General features: G+C 42.4%; 1 protein-coding gene across 1 annotated transcript; it reads left to right on the forward strand.

Moving 5' to 3' along the window:
* Positions 1-6,678: 6,678 nt before the first annotated feature.
* On the forward strand, positions 6,679-15,773 carry LOC119657622. Its single transcript, XM_038064625.1, has 4 exons — positions 6,679-7,026; positions 14,235-14,530; positions 14,616-15,415; positions 15,468-15,773. Exons 1-3 carry the CDS (start codon positions 6,815-6,817, stop codon positions 15,146-15,148), a joined length of 1,041 nt encoding a protein of 346 aa, XP_037920553.1. The 5' UTR covers positions 6,679-6,814; the 3' UTR covers positions 15,149-15,415; positions 15,468-15,773.
* Positions 15,774-16,570: the final 797 nt, after the last annotated feature.

The following is a 16,570-nucleotide window of genomic DNA, read 5'->3' on the forward strand; positions in this document are numbered from 1 at the left end:
CCGTAGATACACCTGCTATAACCATTATTCCAGTTAAGACGAGGGCTGCTACATTTATATTCATGAAACCCTTGAATGCACAAAATCACACTACAGCATAAGTTATCAACCAATATAAAATAAATACTTGGCTTCCCCTTACTTTTGCGATACTTGATGCATCGTTCATAGTCCTTTTCACGGGTATCTTCAAAAAGGGGACCAGAAATTCCAATTCAACCTGTATTACACCGAAATAGTTCAAATAAATTTTATACGATTCTATTAAAAAGCTATTACTCTCAGGTCGTCATCTAACGTGTTAAACTTAATGAATCTTGATTGTCGTTTCAAAGATTCAAGTTCACTCGTCAGATACTTCATATTTCTATCATGATTTGAATAAAATTCCTCACTGGAAACACTTAGAACCACAAAACTGACTAGAAATCCGAACACAATAGTTGGCGATTGCATTTTCATGTTTTGGAAACGAAAGACTTTCTGGAGACATCCGAGCAAGTGATTGAACTTTATATCATTATTATCAGGAGAAATGGTGAAAGTGGAGATTTATCACTGTCGACGTCCCACCAGGGCTGACATGTTGTTTTCTCATGGGAACAACTTCGGAACAATACTCTATTAGTACCACGTGCATTTTAATAGACGACATGTGATGAGTTAAGGTAATACACAATGTTAGCGTTAACCGTTGTGTTAAATGTAGCGTTAAAAGATGTCTCACTTTATGCTTATCTTTTCATGAAGTTGAATGTTGCTACTTTGTAGAGGGTACACCAGAAATGAATTGTAATTTTAGCCATGCTTCAGATATTAAATGCATACCTCAAATAGAAAAATAGTTATTAGCTGGGCTTTTAAATTTTACTTTCTTGATGAGCTGAGGGGACTGACCGTCTCCTTCCCCAACTCGTATTGAGGGTTCGAATCCTAGTTATGTTATAGTTGATGGATTTTTGCGTTTGATTTTGAGCTTCTTCGTTTCTTGCAGGTTCATCATTTGAATGGTATCAATTGCCAATGAAATAGGGAAAGAATCAAACGCGAATGGACAATATCCATAGGTGCCGCATGTCCCACGAAACATTCAATAGTAGTCTGTAGTATACATCGTATATACTTGCCTTCATAGAAGGAAACGATGATTTAAAGTTGTTAATTCTTCTGCTCTGCGCGTCATTAATCTGGGAAAATGTAGGCTAAATGATAAAGGTCACATAAATACCAAACCAATAATGAAGCAAAATTATATCTTTACATTTTGGGGAAAAAGAAGAAGAAAGAAAACAAGTCGGAATACCGAAAGCTCGCGTTTCGGGAATAAAGGTTTTGTGCTCATCTTATGTAAGAAACTTCAATGCACATTTTTCTATCCGTATATAGCTACAATATATCCAACATATTCCTTCATATTTTTCCAGACTACAGGACATACGTACATATTACAGCCATAGATATTATCCTTACCCTAAACAAGCAAACTGCCTGTTTCCGAATACTGTAATTATATATGCACGTATGTAAACTCGTATCCATATTTCCGATTTACTTCGTGCACAAAAGCATACATATATACATATGTAGTATGTATATTAAATGCGGCTGGTTTAATGTACAAATATATCTATCTGAATTAGAATCTACCCTGAATGTACTGTATACCTGCATACACACATGTCTTTTTGGAGTAGTTGATATTCATATCCAAATGACTAAAAAACTAAAACAAAATAATTCTTTCCGACCCCATTCATATGAACTTACTTCGTTGTAGTATTGACGAATTGTGATGTTGACGTCATACACGTTGTAGAATGCACAAAATTCACAAAAAATGGCAAAAATTTCATTTGAGCCTTCACTCGCCTATGTTTCACCCAATATCAAATATGGAACCAGTTTCGAAAAGTACGAATAGAGCCCTTTCATTTGTTACCCCACATGCCCCATCCATTCACATGTATGGGGAGCCCTTTAAACTTAACACAAAATGGCACCATTTGCTGCATGTAAAGGAAACAGCAGATCATACACTCTTACCAATTTTTGTCACAATCGGTTCAGCCGTTTCCGCGGTCCAGTCGGTAATCTATAACCGACTATATCCATTAATTGATAGTGGTGGTTATTTATCGAATAGGCAATTTGGTTTCCGGAAGGCTCGGTCAGGGGTTGATGCTCCCAAATTGGTTTTTGAACTAGCGAGAAAAGCCTACGACGAAGAAAAATACTGCGCACTGGTGACACTTGATTCTTCTGCCAGATGGAACCATATCATCTTCGATTACTTCCGACAGCGGAAGCTACTTTATGATACGGACGAAGGTCCGAAGATGAATGTAATAACGGCAGGAGTTCCGCAGGGGTCTGTTCTGGGGCCTCTGCTATGGAACTTAATGGAAAATGGTTTTACGGCTTCCAGTAGCTAAACAAGCCGTTGTCGTCGGATTCCCAGATGACTTTGGAGTGGTCATAACATCCAATCACCCCGACGAAGTACAGATATATGTGAACGAGACTATATGGACGATCAACTCTTGGCTTAAAGACCACGGGCTGGAGCTTACCGAACACGCTGTGGGAGTAATATTCTACTCCAAGCTGACCTTTAAACCCCACTAAAAAGTTACTGGGCCGAAAGAGGCGACTATCAGCTCACCACTGACATGGATGCTTCCAAATGTAGGCGGTCCAAAGCACAGTCAACAATTATACTCTTATCGTGAATCGTCAGTTCTGTACTTTTATACGCGGCACCAGTGTGGACGTCGGCGATAAAAATCGGAGAAAATCGCAAACAACTTCAAGCTGCATATCGATTAAGCGCTCTCCGAACATGTTCCGCCTACCGAACAGCATCTTATGAGGCGGCATGCGTGATTGCGGGGATGATCCCAGTAGATATTCTAACCGATGAGGCAGGTCGTATGTGGTCATTGGCTGCATGGCAAACAGCATGGGTCCAAGCTAAGAATGGCCGGTGGACACACAGGCTTATCCCAGACATAAGCATGTAGACTATGAGGAGTCATGGTGAGACGATCAGTTCAGACTCCGTTCTTAACCGGACACGGTGGATACAGGAATTACCTCTATAGGTTCTTTCTAGATGAATCGCCCGATTGTCCTACGTGTAAAGGTGCGGCCGAAAATGCTGAGCACGTCTTCTTCGCCTGCATAAGGTTTAAAAATGCCCAAGGAGAAAGCTTGAAACAGAGCTAAATATTAGGTGGACAGCATGGGACACGGTAGTTGCAATGGTGAAACGGAAGCTACTGCAATTAACGCCACGCAAAGCGGGAGCAGCTCGTTTAGAGTGAACAGCTAAGAACTGAACAGCCCCGCGAAGCAATACCGGAACGGTGTGCGGGGAAAAAATGGGAGGTTTTAGTCGATGAGAGTTCGCCCTGCGCGTCTTAGATTCCAGATGCGTATTCATGGCGGATTTCTCCCAGCCAAAAAAAAGACAGACAGACGGACTGGCAGACAGACATCGACTCGATTCTATCGGTGAAGTTAAATCGCGCATTTTCAAGATTTTAATTCCATATGGTACATTAAACATGCTTTTCATCGAAAAATCATAATTTCCTCGAACCGAGGTTCTTCGGATCTTGATTGTCTTTCCGCAATAGTAAGTATTATGGCAGGCCGTCTTTGGTGGAATTTATGGGCGGTCCGGTAGACCTGAATGGTAAATAGCAAGGTGGTTTGGAGAAAAAGCCTGGCCCACTCATAAATTATATAATTGATTTAGTTTTGCTAAAGTATATCTATCTCCTCTTTTCACTCGCCTATCTAGACGGGGCTAGTCGACAGTATCCAGTCCTGCAAGATCTGGCGCGTTTTCTTTAGCATTTGTTTCATGCACAAGTGGGGGCTCGTCATAATCGGTTGCACCATTTTATTTTATCAAAGGACTAGTCTGTATATATATGGCGAGGCCTTCAAGTGGACATCCAGTGCGCTTGCCGTTGTTTCGGCCGGCTTTTTGGTCGCTTACCATCGATTTCGATGTACAAACCAACTGTGTTAGCGCGAATTACATGACCATATCATCGAAGAAGACTCTCTCGCAATTTTTCCACGGTCGGTGAAACTCCATATTGACCGCAGATGTGTTAACTTCGGCCGTTAACCAGGCGTGTCATTTCACTAGTCCAACGCAACATCTTCATCCCCATTTCCGCAAGAGGTCGTTCATTGTATAGTAGGGTGAAAGGGTGGTACATTACTTAAATTAGTCTTGAATCTGGCCTCGCTCATTGGTCAGGGTCAACCTAGTTAGTTTTATCAATTTCGTCGGGATACCGAATTCTCTCATGGCCGTGTACAGTTTTACACTGGCTATGTTATAATAGGCGGCCTTAAAGTCGATGAAAAGATGGTGCAACTGATGTCGATATTTCAACAGTTTTTCCATCGCTTGCCACAGAGAGAAAATCTGATCTGTTGCTGATTTGCCTGGAGTTTAGCCTCTTTGATTTGGGCCAATGATGTTCTGGGCGTATGGGGCTATCGGACCTAGCAAGATAGCGGAGAATATCTTAGAGATGGTACTCAGCAACTATAATTGCTGCACTGCGTGATATCTCCCGTTTTATGTATGAGACAGATAATGCCTCTTTGCCAATCGCCAGGTATTGATTCGCTGTCCCACATCTGCGTGCCTGGTGCGGTTGCTGCCTGTACTTTTCGAGTTCACAGACCTGTTGGTTCTCCAAGGCTTCCTCTTTGTGTTTGTGAGGACGCTTCTCCGCTCGACGAAGTTCGTAATAAGTCTCTGCGCGTGCCCGCGTCCTTTGCGAATGTAATATTACTCGTTATGTGGCATTTTTCCATTCCATTGCTAGCTTACATTCATCGTCGAATTAGCCGTTCCGACTTTTTTTTGCGAGTGAGGCCAAGTATGTTTGTGGCCGTATCAATGGTAATGCTTTTCAGGTGGTTCTGAAGATCATTTGTTGATGCTTCATCTCCAGGACATCTGTTAGCTGCGGTTACTGCGGCATTCATTTCCCTCTCATAGGTGTTGCGGAAAGCTGTTAACCCCCACCCGATTGTCAGGGGGGAGCACCATGCCGACGAGATAGTGGTCCGAGTCTATTTTGGCCCCCTTCTATGTTTTGACATGCGTCAAGGCTGAGAGGTGGCGGCGTTCGATCAACACGTGGTCAATTTGGTTGAAAGTGGTCCCGTCTGGAGAGGCCCACGTTGGTTTGTGGACCGCTTTCCGCGCAAACCAGGTACTTCCAACAACCATTATGGATGACACTGTTTATTGAATAATCCGCAGTTCGTTAGTATTCCGACGTATCGCCTGAATGCAGGCTGTTAAAATCCCCAGGTATGATTTTGATATCATACCTGGGTCAGGCTTCGAGGGTTCTTTCCATAGCCTTGTAGAAGGTATCCTTCTCAGACTAGGCAGTTTCCTTTGTAGGGACGTGAACGTTAATGAGGCTAATATTTCTAGATTTGTCTTGCAAACGAAGAGTGCATAGCCGTTCGCTTATGTTTTCATGGTATCGGCTAGCTGCTTGGTAGCATTTGGTCTGCACAGGGAGCGCACGTTTCATGAGAAAATGCGCAAATCGTTATTCCTTTGTCGTTAGCGGTTTTCATCGTTTTGACTTCCATCCACTCCTAGGCTCCTGATGTGGCTTCGTAACTTCGGTTCTCCGTGTAGGGTTGTTAGCCCTGCCCAACCCCAACTTGGAGGACCAGTTGGTGCAATTTGTTCTGTTATTAGGCGCGGGAGACCCGTCTTCATCCTTTTTCATCTGCAGCTTTTCATTAAGAAAAAGCTCCCAGCAGTCATCACCTGGAGGTGGAGATAGGGTTTGGTAGTAACGCGTTTTCCAGGTTTTATGCTCCATCGTGGGTACCAATTCACATTTCGGCCTGGGACCTATACTATCCTTTGACCACCTCGAAAATAGTTTACTCAAATAATAACAATTCTGGGGGAATGCTTGCGGATTAACGTCAATTCATACAGTAAAGATATAGTGTCGATAATCCATTTTATATTTGAAGCATGGCATTCTAGGACGAAGATGTGGGTCCCATAATATTAACTAAGTAAATTCGATGAAAATACATTAAGAATTCGATTTCTTTGGACATTTTAGCACTGGTGTATGACATTAACCAATAGTTTCCTCTTCATATGCGTCAGTTAATATGACACTACGGTATAGTTAAAATTTCATACATGGTCTTGAACATTCCATATCATCTGAACCATTTAAATCACTCCATTGTCTTCTGGATAATTTGTTACAAAAATTGTCACTCAACTACGGTCATGGGCAATAGTTTTTCTTTTATCTTTTCGATTGTTTTCAATTCTTCAATGTCTGTCGTTTTTGCTGACGCTTTCCGCGTGTATGACTTCGCTCTATTGTATTCTTGAAGCGAAACCTTTCAATATATGTAAATTTTCTCCTAAAGTAAATACTCGTAGTGCAAAAAACACATGTTTCAACGTTCTGCTACAACAGTTTGCAATTTGCAATATTAGCTGAAAATTTTTTTGAATTTTCCAGTTTTTCTTGCAATATTTAACCAACTGAAACGCTGAAGTTATAATTACAGACTTTACATTAATCATCTCAGTTTGAAGTCATGAATACTTGTAAAGATCGAAGCAACTGCCGAGTTAAATTTCACCCTAAAAATTCCATGACTAACAAAATGAAAATTTTAAAAAAATATATATAGAACGAAATTAGAAAATAAAAAAATTACAATAGTGCTTTATAGATTTATCATAAAATCAACAAAGAAAGCCGGGAATATCAGCAGCATGTTTTCAAATCCACAAAATCGCAGCCGCGATTGTTGCTATTTCCAATCCAATGAGGAGTTCACATGGAAAAACCAAGTAAAAAGATACAGCAAGTCCGATATATGTGCCCTTCGAAAGTACAATGGTGACAACAAACAGAATCAGTGCCAGCGATATTACAGGACCGATAGCTATGAATTCAACCCCAGGGATATGTACCAAAGTAAACGGTACGCGCATCTTTGTTCGTAGGATTGTGGTTTTCGCAACTTTTTAACTGTCTTGTTCTATATCTTTCTGTGGGTTGATTTTCGTCCTCCTTAATTAGGATGGGCGGGGAAGGGATCTGTATGTTTGTATCGGGTAGCCAATTTGCTTTGTCATTACTTGTTCAAAATGGGATCCAAATTTTTCCATGAAGTGCTTTCTAACTAAAATTTTATCAGACTGATCCAAAACAATGGAGTATCTGCAAACGATGAAAAATTGGTAGTTTCCTCGTCAATTGGGTTCACCCAAATTTGCGGCAGGAGCAGCATTACTGCATTATTTGTCTAACAAATCTGGAGCCACATGACTTAAACTAATCTTTGTTAAAATTGTCCGTAACATATCATCTCCCTAGGGATACATGGATGAAAATACCTTTGGGAATTATATTATATTCAGTAGGTTGCTCTAAATGATTGGGATTGTTATCAAGATTTTCCCCAACCTTCAGCTTTCAGCTAACACTTTGTCAGAAATTTTACTGAGGGCTATTTCACTTTAACCCCGAAAATCCAGCGCTGCCTCTACATGTTATATAATATACAGTGGACTCTTCTGGTCTCATTTAAGGAAACTGCTGGGATGACTTGCAAAGCAGGGCCTGGAAAACTTGTTCGATGCATTTTTTTGGAGAATGTAACTTATTAAAGTCGTCCTCCGGACCACCCTCTATTTGTCTGTCTATTGCCCAAAATCATCCCGAAACTTATGAAACCACCACATTTCTTTAAAATTGGGCAGAACGCTATAATTAGTGCAATGGACCTCCGCCCTCTTTCCAGTTTTTATGACAATAGTCAATTTTGCATCGTTTGATCGTCTATAACTTAATAATAGTAGAAAAACTTTATGATGTCGTATGAAATTATTAATTAACCAAAATAGTGATAAAAGTGAAAATAAAAGGTTTGCCTTGTCCTTGCTCTTGTCTCCATCAAAGTATTAACCATTTCTAACAGCTCTTAAGCTTTAAGCTCGGCAGTCGAACGAAGTCCGCTTCACCGTTGAACCACATTATCTAACTAAATCCGTAATTGGCACTGTAAGACAATGTTACGTCGTGCAACGTTATGCTATACGTGTATGTAATTGATAATTAAGACACTGTATAACAAATTTGCTTCATTTCACCGGGATCTTAGGAGAGGCATTCCCCAAAAACTAATAACCTATCATCAGAGCGACATATGATGGCGTAAAATGTCACGAGGTGAAATCTCGGCGGATTTTGGAGTCAAAAGTGGAGTCCGCAAGGGTTGCATTCTGTCACCGATATTATTTCTTCTTGGTTTTGGTGACGTTCTTCATGCTGCCTTGTCCGGAGAACGCGCAGGAATTGGGAATGGACGATGACATCTTTCCTCAAACACCTCGATAATGTTGATGACATCGGTCTGCTTTCTCGCCTAGTCATGGACCTTGGCTAAATAGCTCTGGATTTAAAAAGAAGTGCAAGTAAAGTTGGACTGAAGATAAACACCAATAAAACCAAGGTTCTCAGTCTGACGGATCATCGCCCCTTCCCTCTCTGCATTGATAGACAGAGCATCGAAGGCGTCGATGAATTTGTATATATATAACACTGGTGGTTTCGGCCAACGATGGCACCGAACTGGATGTTGCCCAAAGTATAAACAGCTCTAGATTTGCTTTCGCTGCCTTGTCTAAAATTTAGAGACTGTTCTGTGTTGCTATTTGCGAGTAACACTGTTGCTCAAAACCTCCAAGCTTCTGTCAATACTTGTTTGCGTCGTATCATCGGAGTACGCTGGGCTGATACTATCTCAAACGAAGAACTTGGTTGGCGCACAGGCTCGTGAATCGTACGCACTGTGATAATTCGACGGAAGTGGCAGTGGATAGGGAGGGGCGGCAATTGCCTTGCTGGCTGCGCCATGCAGTAGAATCGACTCTCACAAGATAACCGACGAGTGGGTCACCCCACTCACACTTTGCGCAGAACACTAGGGGCGGAATGCGAGCATCTAGACAAGTTCTAGTGAGAGCTCACGGCCGTTTCAGGCAACCGGGACGATGGCACGTAAGTATGGTTGAGATACTCCACCAAGGGACGAAGGGTAAACATATATACTGCCCGTTTCCCTTGGCTCTCAACAACCGGAAGTAAATTTATGTATATAGCTAGCTCTAGCATTTTTCCCACAATTTCCAGTAGACATATGGTTTTGTAAGAGGATGATTCACCTGGAAGTTTGCCAGCCTTAGGCAGCTGAAACAGATACTGCAGGAAATATCACCTCGGACACGGAAAAAACAGTGAATATTCCCGGTTTGGATTTCACGGCTAGCTTAATGGCCGGAGAGCTACTTTAGTTAGGGCGCCTGTTTAATTAGGTTAGTCAAGCCACACTTGGTTCTCTGCCTTGTAGTTTCCCCATTGTTCAAAGAAGGTTGACTGATGATCGCTGTGGGTGTAGTCCTCGCTGATGCACCAGAAGATACCACTGGGCAATGCAGGGCAAACAAAGTTCAGGTTCACAAATGAGGAAGACTCGCCTTTCCGAAAGATGCTTACACCACCTTCGTTGGCCAGAACTCTAACCATTTGCGCAAAAGTTTCTAATAGATTGCGCACCTTTGCATTTGCTCTCTACTATCTCACTCTGGGGCCCAAGCGCTGAAATCATCGCCAATTAGCCTTTGGCTACGCCTCCTTAGTTAGTTAGTCTAGTTCAGTGGGGGAGCCGCAGCTCCAAACACTCACACCTTCGTTAAGCCCATTATACTATTCTTGGAGATCGCCTATTCAACTGCCTCTTGTCTACGTAGGCTTTCGTAGATTTAAAAACATTTTCAAGAGACAAAGAATGCACAGACTCTTCGCGGAAGAAATCCTTATCAAGGTATCTTTGTCTGGGGCCCCTTTGTCTGAGGTCTGAGGAGGCTGAGCTCCCCACATCGTCTGCGGAGACCACCACTCCGATTTTTTCCATGTGGTACTCCTGAATGCTTGTTATTGTCCCCTTCAGAATAGACTTGACAGTAGATGGCTAAATTCCAAAAGGTGGTTCTGTCCCCACCATTGCGGATTCAGAACCTTGGCAAGCCAGTTTGTCAGCTTTTTGAGCGCGCTGGTATCCATATCAGAAATGTTTCGTTCAGTCGGCCAAGTTTCAGCAGCACCTGATGACAACTCCACACGAACTGGCTTGATATGCCGTTGCTGTTTAGGTCTGATAATGGTGCCCGACTGCCAGAACAAATTTCAATAGCGCGACCCCTCCATTTTTGCCGGGAACATTCTTGTGATGCCAATAAGATGACATATATCTCCGCCTGGAATGTGGTCGTTGTTTTTCCGAGAGGGCGAACTAATTCCATAATCGGATTCTCCGAAAACATTCCTGCGCTCGATCCGTTTTCCATGACTGACCATCGGTTAAGATTATTAAGTTTGTAATCTAAAAAGATTAATGGCCATTTATTGACCATTCTTCTTTTTTGATGATTATGACGAAGTGTAGGTCTCCAATACTAGTTCAATGCGCCTGTGATTCGAGATCGTGATATTGTTTGATACTCTTCAATTTCCCATAGGAGGCGCAAGGTCAGGGGATGCCACCGTGATGTCGATGATCTCTCGTCTGCCCACGTTGAAGAAAGTGGGTTCATTACCAAAATTGAGGATCTGCAATTCGTCCCCCCCAGATACTCCAGTAGTCTCGATCCTCTCGCGTTGGTGTGGGGCGCTGACATTGCATCGTGCTATTCCCATGCGTCTACTTTTGGCATATTTGTTAACTGGAATTGAAACCTCGTCTACGTCATAACGCAAATAAGCAGAGCGCCATAGAATCTCCTTATCTCCCTGTTGGCTTTTTATGTTAAAGTTGGCCGTTTTGGTGTCGCCATCACCTAGGTCGTTAACCAAAATAGCTTGGAGGTCTTTTCAAACTACCAGGCAGGAGCGGCGTCTTTCACTTTCATTGGTATACAATAAGTCAGTATGTCGGAAGTATTAGCTCCTTAATTGCTCCACCAACAACTGATGGTTCTTGTATAAGATATATACATGTCTTGCAGCTATTGATCAGATGACTGTGAGATGTGGCACCTCATCTATGGTTCAGATGAAGATGACGTGGGCTGTACGTCCCCTTTGATAGTTTGTGACGGTTCCAAGCGGTTGTTTCCGAACATTCTTAATATCCAGTTTAGGAATGCCGATAGTGAGGAAAGTTCCCAGCCTATCAGCTCTTCTTCCTGCTTTGCTACCTAATAACATTCAGGTGGAAGTGTTGAAGTTATTCTGGACTCGAAGTTCTTTCAGGATCTCAGGGTCGTTACGCTCCTTTTCTGGAAGCCAGAGAAATCACTTTTTAAACGATAGTATCTCGGAAACCCTCTTCAGCGTCAGTCGCCTTCTTTGCAGCGATTTGAACCGAAGAGTTGGGGTCGTCAGAAAACCGCTACCGCTTTGGTTTGCCCTTAGCTGCAGATGCCCTGGGCGGTTTTCTCGAAACGGTTTGCAGGGAGACGGTTTCTCTGGAGGTGGTTTGCCTGGAGGATGTTTGCTGCCCGAAGACAGATGCTTGCTCGTAAGTAAGACGTTAGCCTCAGCAGGTGGCGCCGAGTGGAACCCGAGGTCCGTTAAGAACTAGGCCCCAATAGGGTTGGTTAGGTTCAGCTTGCCCCTTTGCTCAGGGTTGGATCGTCATTATCGAAGTGCTGTTGTCTTCTTTTGTATTTTAGATTTTTAATTTCTTCAGAGTTGGTTTGCATGGCCTTAGTTTTACCAGGGAAAATAAGTTGAAACTGTGGGTCGCCTTTTGATTGTTTCTTCAAGATAGGACAGATTTCTCCTTCAGATGTCACTTCATTGGGATCTTTATATTATATGTAGATCTCATGTTTTGTCATTCTCCCGATCTGACTTTTTAACTTGAGTGCAAAAGCCTTCGGTTTTGTCCATTCTGCATTTTTTCAGTTCGAATATGGGATCCCCTTTGTGAGTTCTTCGCATTCTGTTGAGGTGTCTGCTTAGGTATTTAAGGTCGGGATCAGCATTGATATTTTTGAGTATTCTCCCGTGCGGTAGATTTCCTCTGCTGGAGATGCTAATTACTTCTAGGAGAATTCCCACTTTTGTTTTTCTTTTCGCTGTTTTGTTGATAACCTTGCTCCATTCATTGTTATTGTTTTCTTTGGGTTTCCATACACTACCAGACAGTTAAGTCCATGAGGATTTTACGTGAGCACCTGTCTGGAAGACTTAATCTCACGGTCTTCTTAAGACACGGATTGATTTTGTGACCACAATCAGAGCCCCGCTGTGACAAGCAACAACGGTACCAGTCTATACCAAGTGCACGGCTTAGCATTCATACTGGTGGATGCAAGACTTACCTAAATCTCTACCGAACTAAAGAGTGCGGCACCCGTATTGAAACGAAACACCACGTCGAGGCCCGAAGGTCTCTTCTCGCTTGAGCATCACCGCAAACAACCGAGCTGTACTCACATACAACGGGAGTTCACCCGAAGTATGAGAGTCCAGGGGCTATCCCGGTTCCCATGTTACCAATATACCCCTGGTGAGGTTTCGTGACCAATTTGCCACTTCAGATGAGTCCCCGTGAAGACTCGGGTCTGATCACCCATCACGGCAAGCCAAAGTGAGTATAGCGTCTCCCGGTGCCACCATTATGGAGGTTCTCCTCGGCCACTTGGTTTTGGTTTGGCCGATAGGGTTGCCGCCCCGTCTTCCTCACCGCCAACTATTTTGCCCCATTCTGGGTGAAGGGAAATCCCTCCAGATCAGGGCTCTATTCTCTATGAGTCTCGACTGGATTATTGCTTTTATATATATCCTCGACTTTTGGCATGACCTTCTCAGTACATTATCTTTTATGAGTTTTGTCATTGATGGAGATCTCACAGTTAGCCAATTTTTCGTGAATTATTTTTATTGTTATTGGTGGTCCTGGAGTACCTTCTACTCGCGCCACATGTGAACAAATGTGGTAATGTTGTTACCGTTTTTGTCGTTCTGCCAGGGTCGTAGAGAGAAAATCTGCACTCAGGGCGAATATTTTAAGGATTTGGGGTGAGAATCATGGGAGACTTTTTGTATAATTTTTCAATAAAATGTTTAGTTCGGTCCCCCGAGAAAATTTGAAGCCCGAGGAATTCCCCCACCGCCTTTCTACCTTCCTCCTCTTAGCAGACCTGCGTCCAGCAATTTATTTCATCGTTCCTCTGTTTTCTGTAAGGTTAGCGGGAAAATCGTGAAACAACCGGTTTCCAAAAAAGAAGAAGCAAGGTATAAAAAGATAAATTGCCATCCAACGAAAGCTGAAAGACAATAAAAAGAAGCCCCTGTCAGAAGCTACTTTAATTTTCAAGAATGGTAGTTTATGGGAACGTCTTACGGAAAGCCTCCAATTGGAGATAAGAGGCGACTAATAGGCGACTGTAATTAAAACAGAAGAAAAGCCGACATTAGACATATGTACAAAGCCGAATTTCAAATATTTCTGGAGAACAGGCGAGGAGTATATCGATCTGTAAGGACTCCTCTGTAAATGGCAGAGGAGAACGTACGTGTAGCCCCAGTCCATGGGTAGAATAGGGTTATGAAATGCTACAAATAAGCTTCGAGGAAAACTAATTACAGCTAGATATTTTAGATGTCCGAGGTGGCACCCGGCTAAAGAGATATGTGAGAGCAAAACTAGAGGGGATCGGCATTTCTATTTACTGTGCTTCTCCGGATAGCATAATAAGGGGGTTCTAAGGTACTGCAAGAGGAATTGGTAGTGGAGTTCAGGAATAGAACAAATATAGGCAATTTCTTTACCTTTCGCAGAGGAGGAGCTAACTCAACCTTACTTTTTAAGAATCACACTCTACATCTCTACAGGGTCGAATGATCAAATTGCGGGTGCAACTGAAGGTAATATAGTCTAGGAGAAGACAGTGGAACTCCAAAACCTTACGAATTATCGTAATCCCGATATTTCGTATATTTCGTCAGTCTCTTGACCAATTATCGGATTCTACTGTATTACCAAAAGTCAGAATTTCATTGACATTGGAATTGTAAGAACAGTATTTCTTAAATTTATGACCCATACCCATTTCCTTTGAGCTGGAAATTGAGGAGAAAAATCTAATATGTAATTGTAACCTTTCCATTTTCTCCTAGAAACGGAAGTCGTATGATAACAGACTACAATGCAGATTTCTATAATTTCGATCGGGATCGAAATTACGAAAATGTGAATCATCAACGAACCGTTAATAGTTACGAAGAAATTTGTAAAAGCTTGGAAAAGTTAAAGTTCGGTGAAAAGTCCTCCCGGCGTAAAAAGTACAACCTCACAAAACAAGATCAGCCAACTTGTTGCCGCTGCACCTGCAAAACATGTCCATTCTGTTTCCTTCGAATATTTTGTGTAGAAGTCTTGAAAGAACTAGCTGAAATCAAGGCACGACAACTTTGTAAGTTGATTTCTACACGGATTAGGCACATACAGGTTAACACATTATACATATAACTTAATAATTTGCCCTAACCTGGATTTAGGTAGCGAACTTGAAAAACTTTACTACGCTCCACAAGCATACGAAGGTGAGCAGTTGAGAAGTTCAGAAAATTCTTTTGGCCAGAGAAGACGACGCACTGACTCTGATAAGACTGGTGATGGGAAAATGAACCCATCTTCCGAGTTGAGTGTTGATGCTATAAAAGATCGCCGTCGTCGACGTGATCCTGGTCAGAAAGACGACCCACACAAACTACGTCACAAACGAAAATCTGGCGTGGTTGATACACAAGACACACGGGACAGTCGTCGGAAAACTAAGGGTCGGCCTAGTGAAATTGCCGGGGTCTCCCCAGAAGGAGGTCGGAAAAGCCGAGGTAGACAACTTGAGAGTATTGCGGATAACATTAATACTGGTCGAAAAAGTCAAGGCAGAATGGGGGAAGATATTGTCGATGGAGGCGGTGGTGGTCCATACATTAACGATATGGGAAGGAAATCTGAGCTTGCTAAAGACCTTGAAATGCAAGGACTTTCACCGGAAGAAATTGAAAAAACGACTCCAAAGAGCTAGCATAACCACCAAAGGGAGAAAAAAGCTAGTTGAACCGCAAACACAGTCAAGCACTACGAATGATATTGCTGAAAAGAAAAAGAAGAAAGAAGAGCAGGTCAAAAAAGAGCTTGCCGCAAAACGAGTATCCCAAGCAACCCAGATGGCCAACAAACATTGGACGGTGAAACCATACACCGGGCCTGGGCGTTTTGCTGAGATAACGATTTGTGACTTTATGAAACTCCGCTTGGAATCGATAATCGAGAGAGAAATGGCTATGAAAAAGTATGTTGTATTTTGGGAAGTAGAAAACTTAATTTTCGTATTACTGTTTCAGTGCTGGGCCTTTACCGCCGTGTTCTTCTTTGCTCTTTCGACCATGTATGCCTGTAGTTTGCACAATTTCTCCGCAATATTGTTGTCGATCATTCTGGTGTCCACCGCCAACTGTGCCTGCAATTTGTTGTTAATTCACTGTCGCGAATGGGTGAAAGTCAATGTTTAATGGAGAAATCCTGTGCATTTGGTATTCGCGGTAACAATCTAGGTATGCGCAATGTATCTTACAGTAGACATATTTAGTAAACAGTACAATAAAATGTTTGTTTTTTTAAATTGTATAGTAAGTCTGTTTACGCTAAATAAATACAGCACCAAAAATGGCTAATATTGTGTTCTGAAACTTAATTAGTTGTCCTAATTATCCTTTTCTGTTTTAAATTTATATTCTTTCCTTTTCCAGCATCCGTAAAACACCGGGCTTGAGTGCCGCGATAGAGAGGGAGGATCCACTGCGGATCGCATCTTTAATCGATGCCTCTGCCGACTTAGATGTACAATGAGACGCAGCCTTTCGGGTTCTTATCCTGCCTTGGCATCCTCAGGCCATTATTTTGGAGGATATCCTTTGTATGAATATGAGTTTTGCGGGCTAGAGAGGAAAAGGGAAAAAGGGTCTCCACAAGTCGAAGATTTAGCTCTGATTCATTTCGGTATAATCCAATACTTAGGTAGAACGATCAAACATAAAAAAAATCAAAAAAATAATTTCCAAGAAATGTAATGAAAATCCTTCACTGGCTTATGTATTCGGAATATTGCCGTGGACGAAGACCGACCTGGAAGATGTCCAGCGGTGAATACGGGCAACTATGTCCAAATTCCGAATGCATCATCCAAATTCTGCCGTGGAACGGATGAACTTGCCTCCTGGCATCGGAAGTAGGGGCGTGGTTGACGTGGCGGCACAACATCATCGCCAAGTCAACTCACTTATTTTTGGAGCAAAGATCAGGCGCGTCCCTTGCATGCGGCTGTCTGTAAGGCAGACCGTGGACTGACTCCACTCAAAATGAAGGATCGATCTTTCAATCCTCTGAGAGGGGTGAAGTCGGATTAAGAGCAGATCGATGAATGGAAGTCGTGGTCGTCATCAGAGCT

This window comes from Hermetia illucens, chromosome 5 (genome assembly GCF_905115235.1).
Source record: "Hermetia illucens chromosome 5, iHerIll2.2.curated.20191125, whole genome shotgun sequence".
NCBI classification, from domain to species: Eukaryota; Metazoa; Arthropoda; class Insecta; order Diptera; family Stratiomyidae; genus Hermetia; species Hermetia illucens.

What these genes read in the sequence shown, in the direction of transcription:
- LOC119657622 (XM_038064625.1), top strand. Translation starts at nt 6,815, where the DNA reads ATGTTTTCAAATCCACAAAATCGCAGCCGCGATTGTTGCTATTTCCAA. An exon ending in GATATGTACCAAAGTAAACG is followed by an intron (nt 7,027 to 14,234) that starts GTACGCGCATCT and finishes ATTTTCTCCTAG; the next exon opens with AAACGGAAGTCGTATGATAA. An exon ending in AATCAAGGCACGACAACTTT is followed by an intron (nt 14,531 to 14,615) that starts GTAAGTTGATTT and finishes ACCTGGATTTAG; the next exon opens with GTAGCGAACTTGAAAAACTT.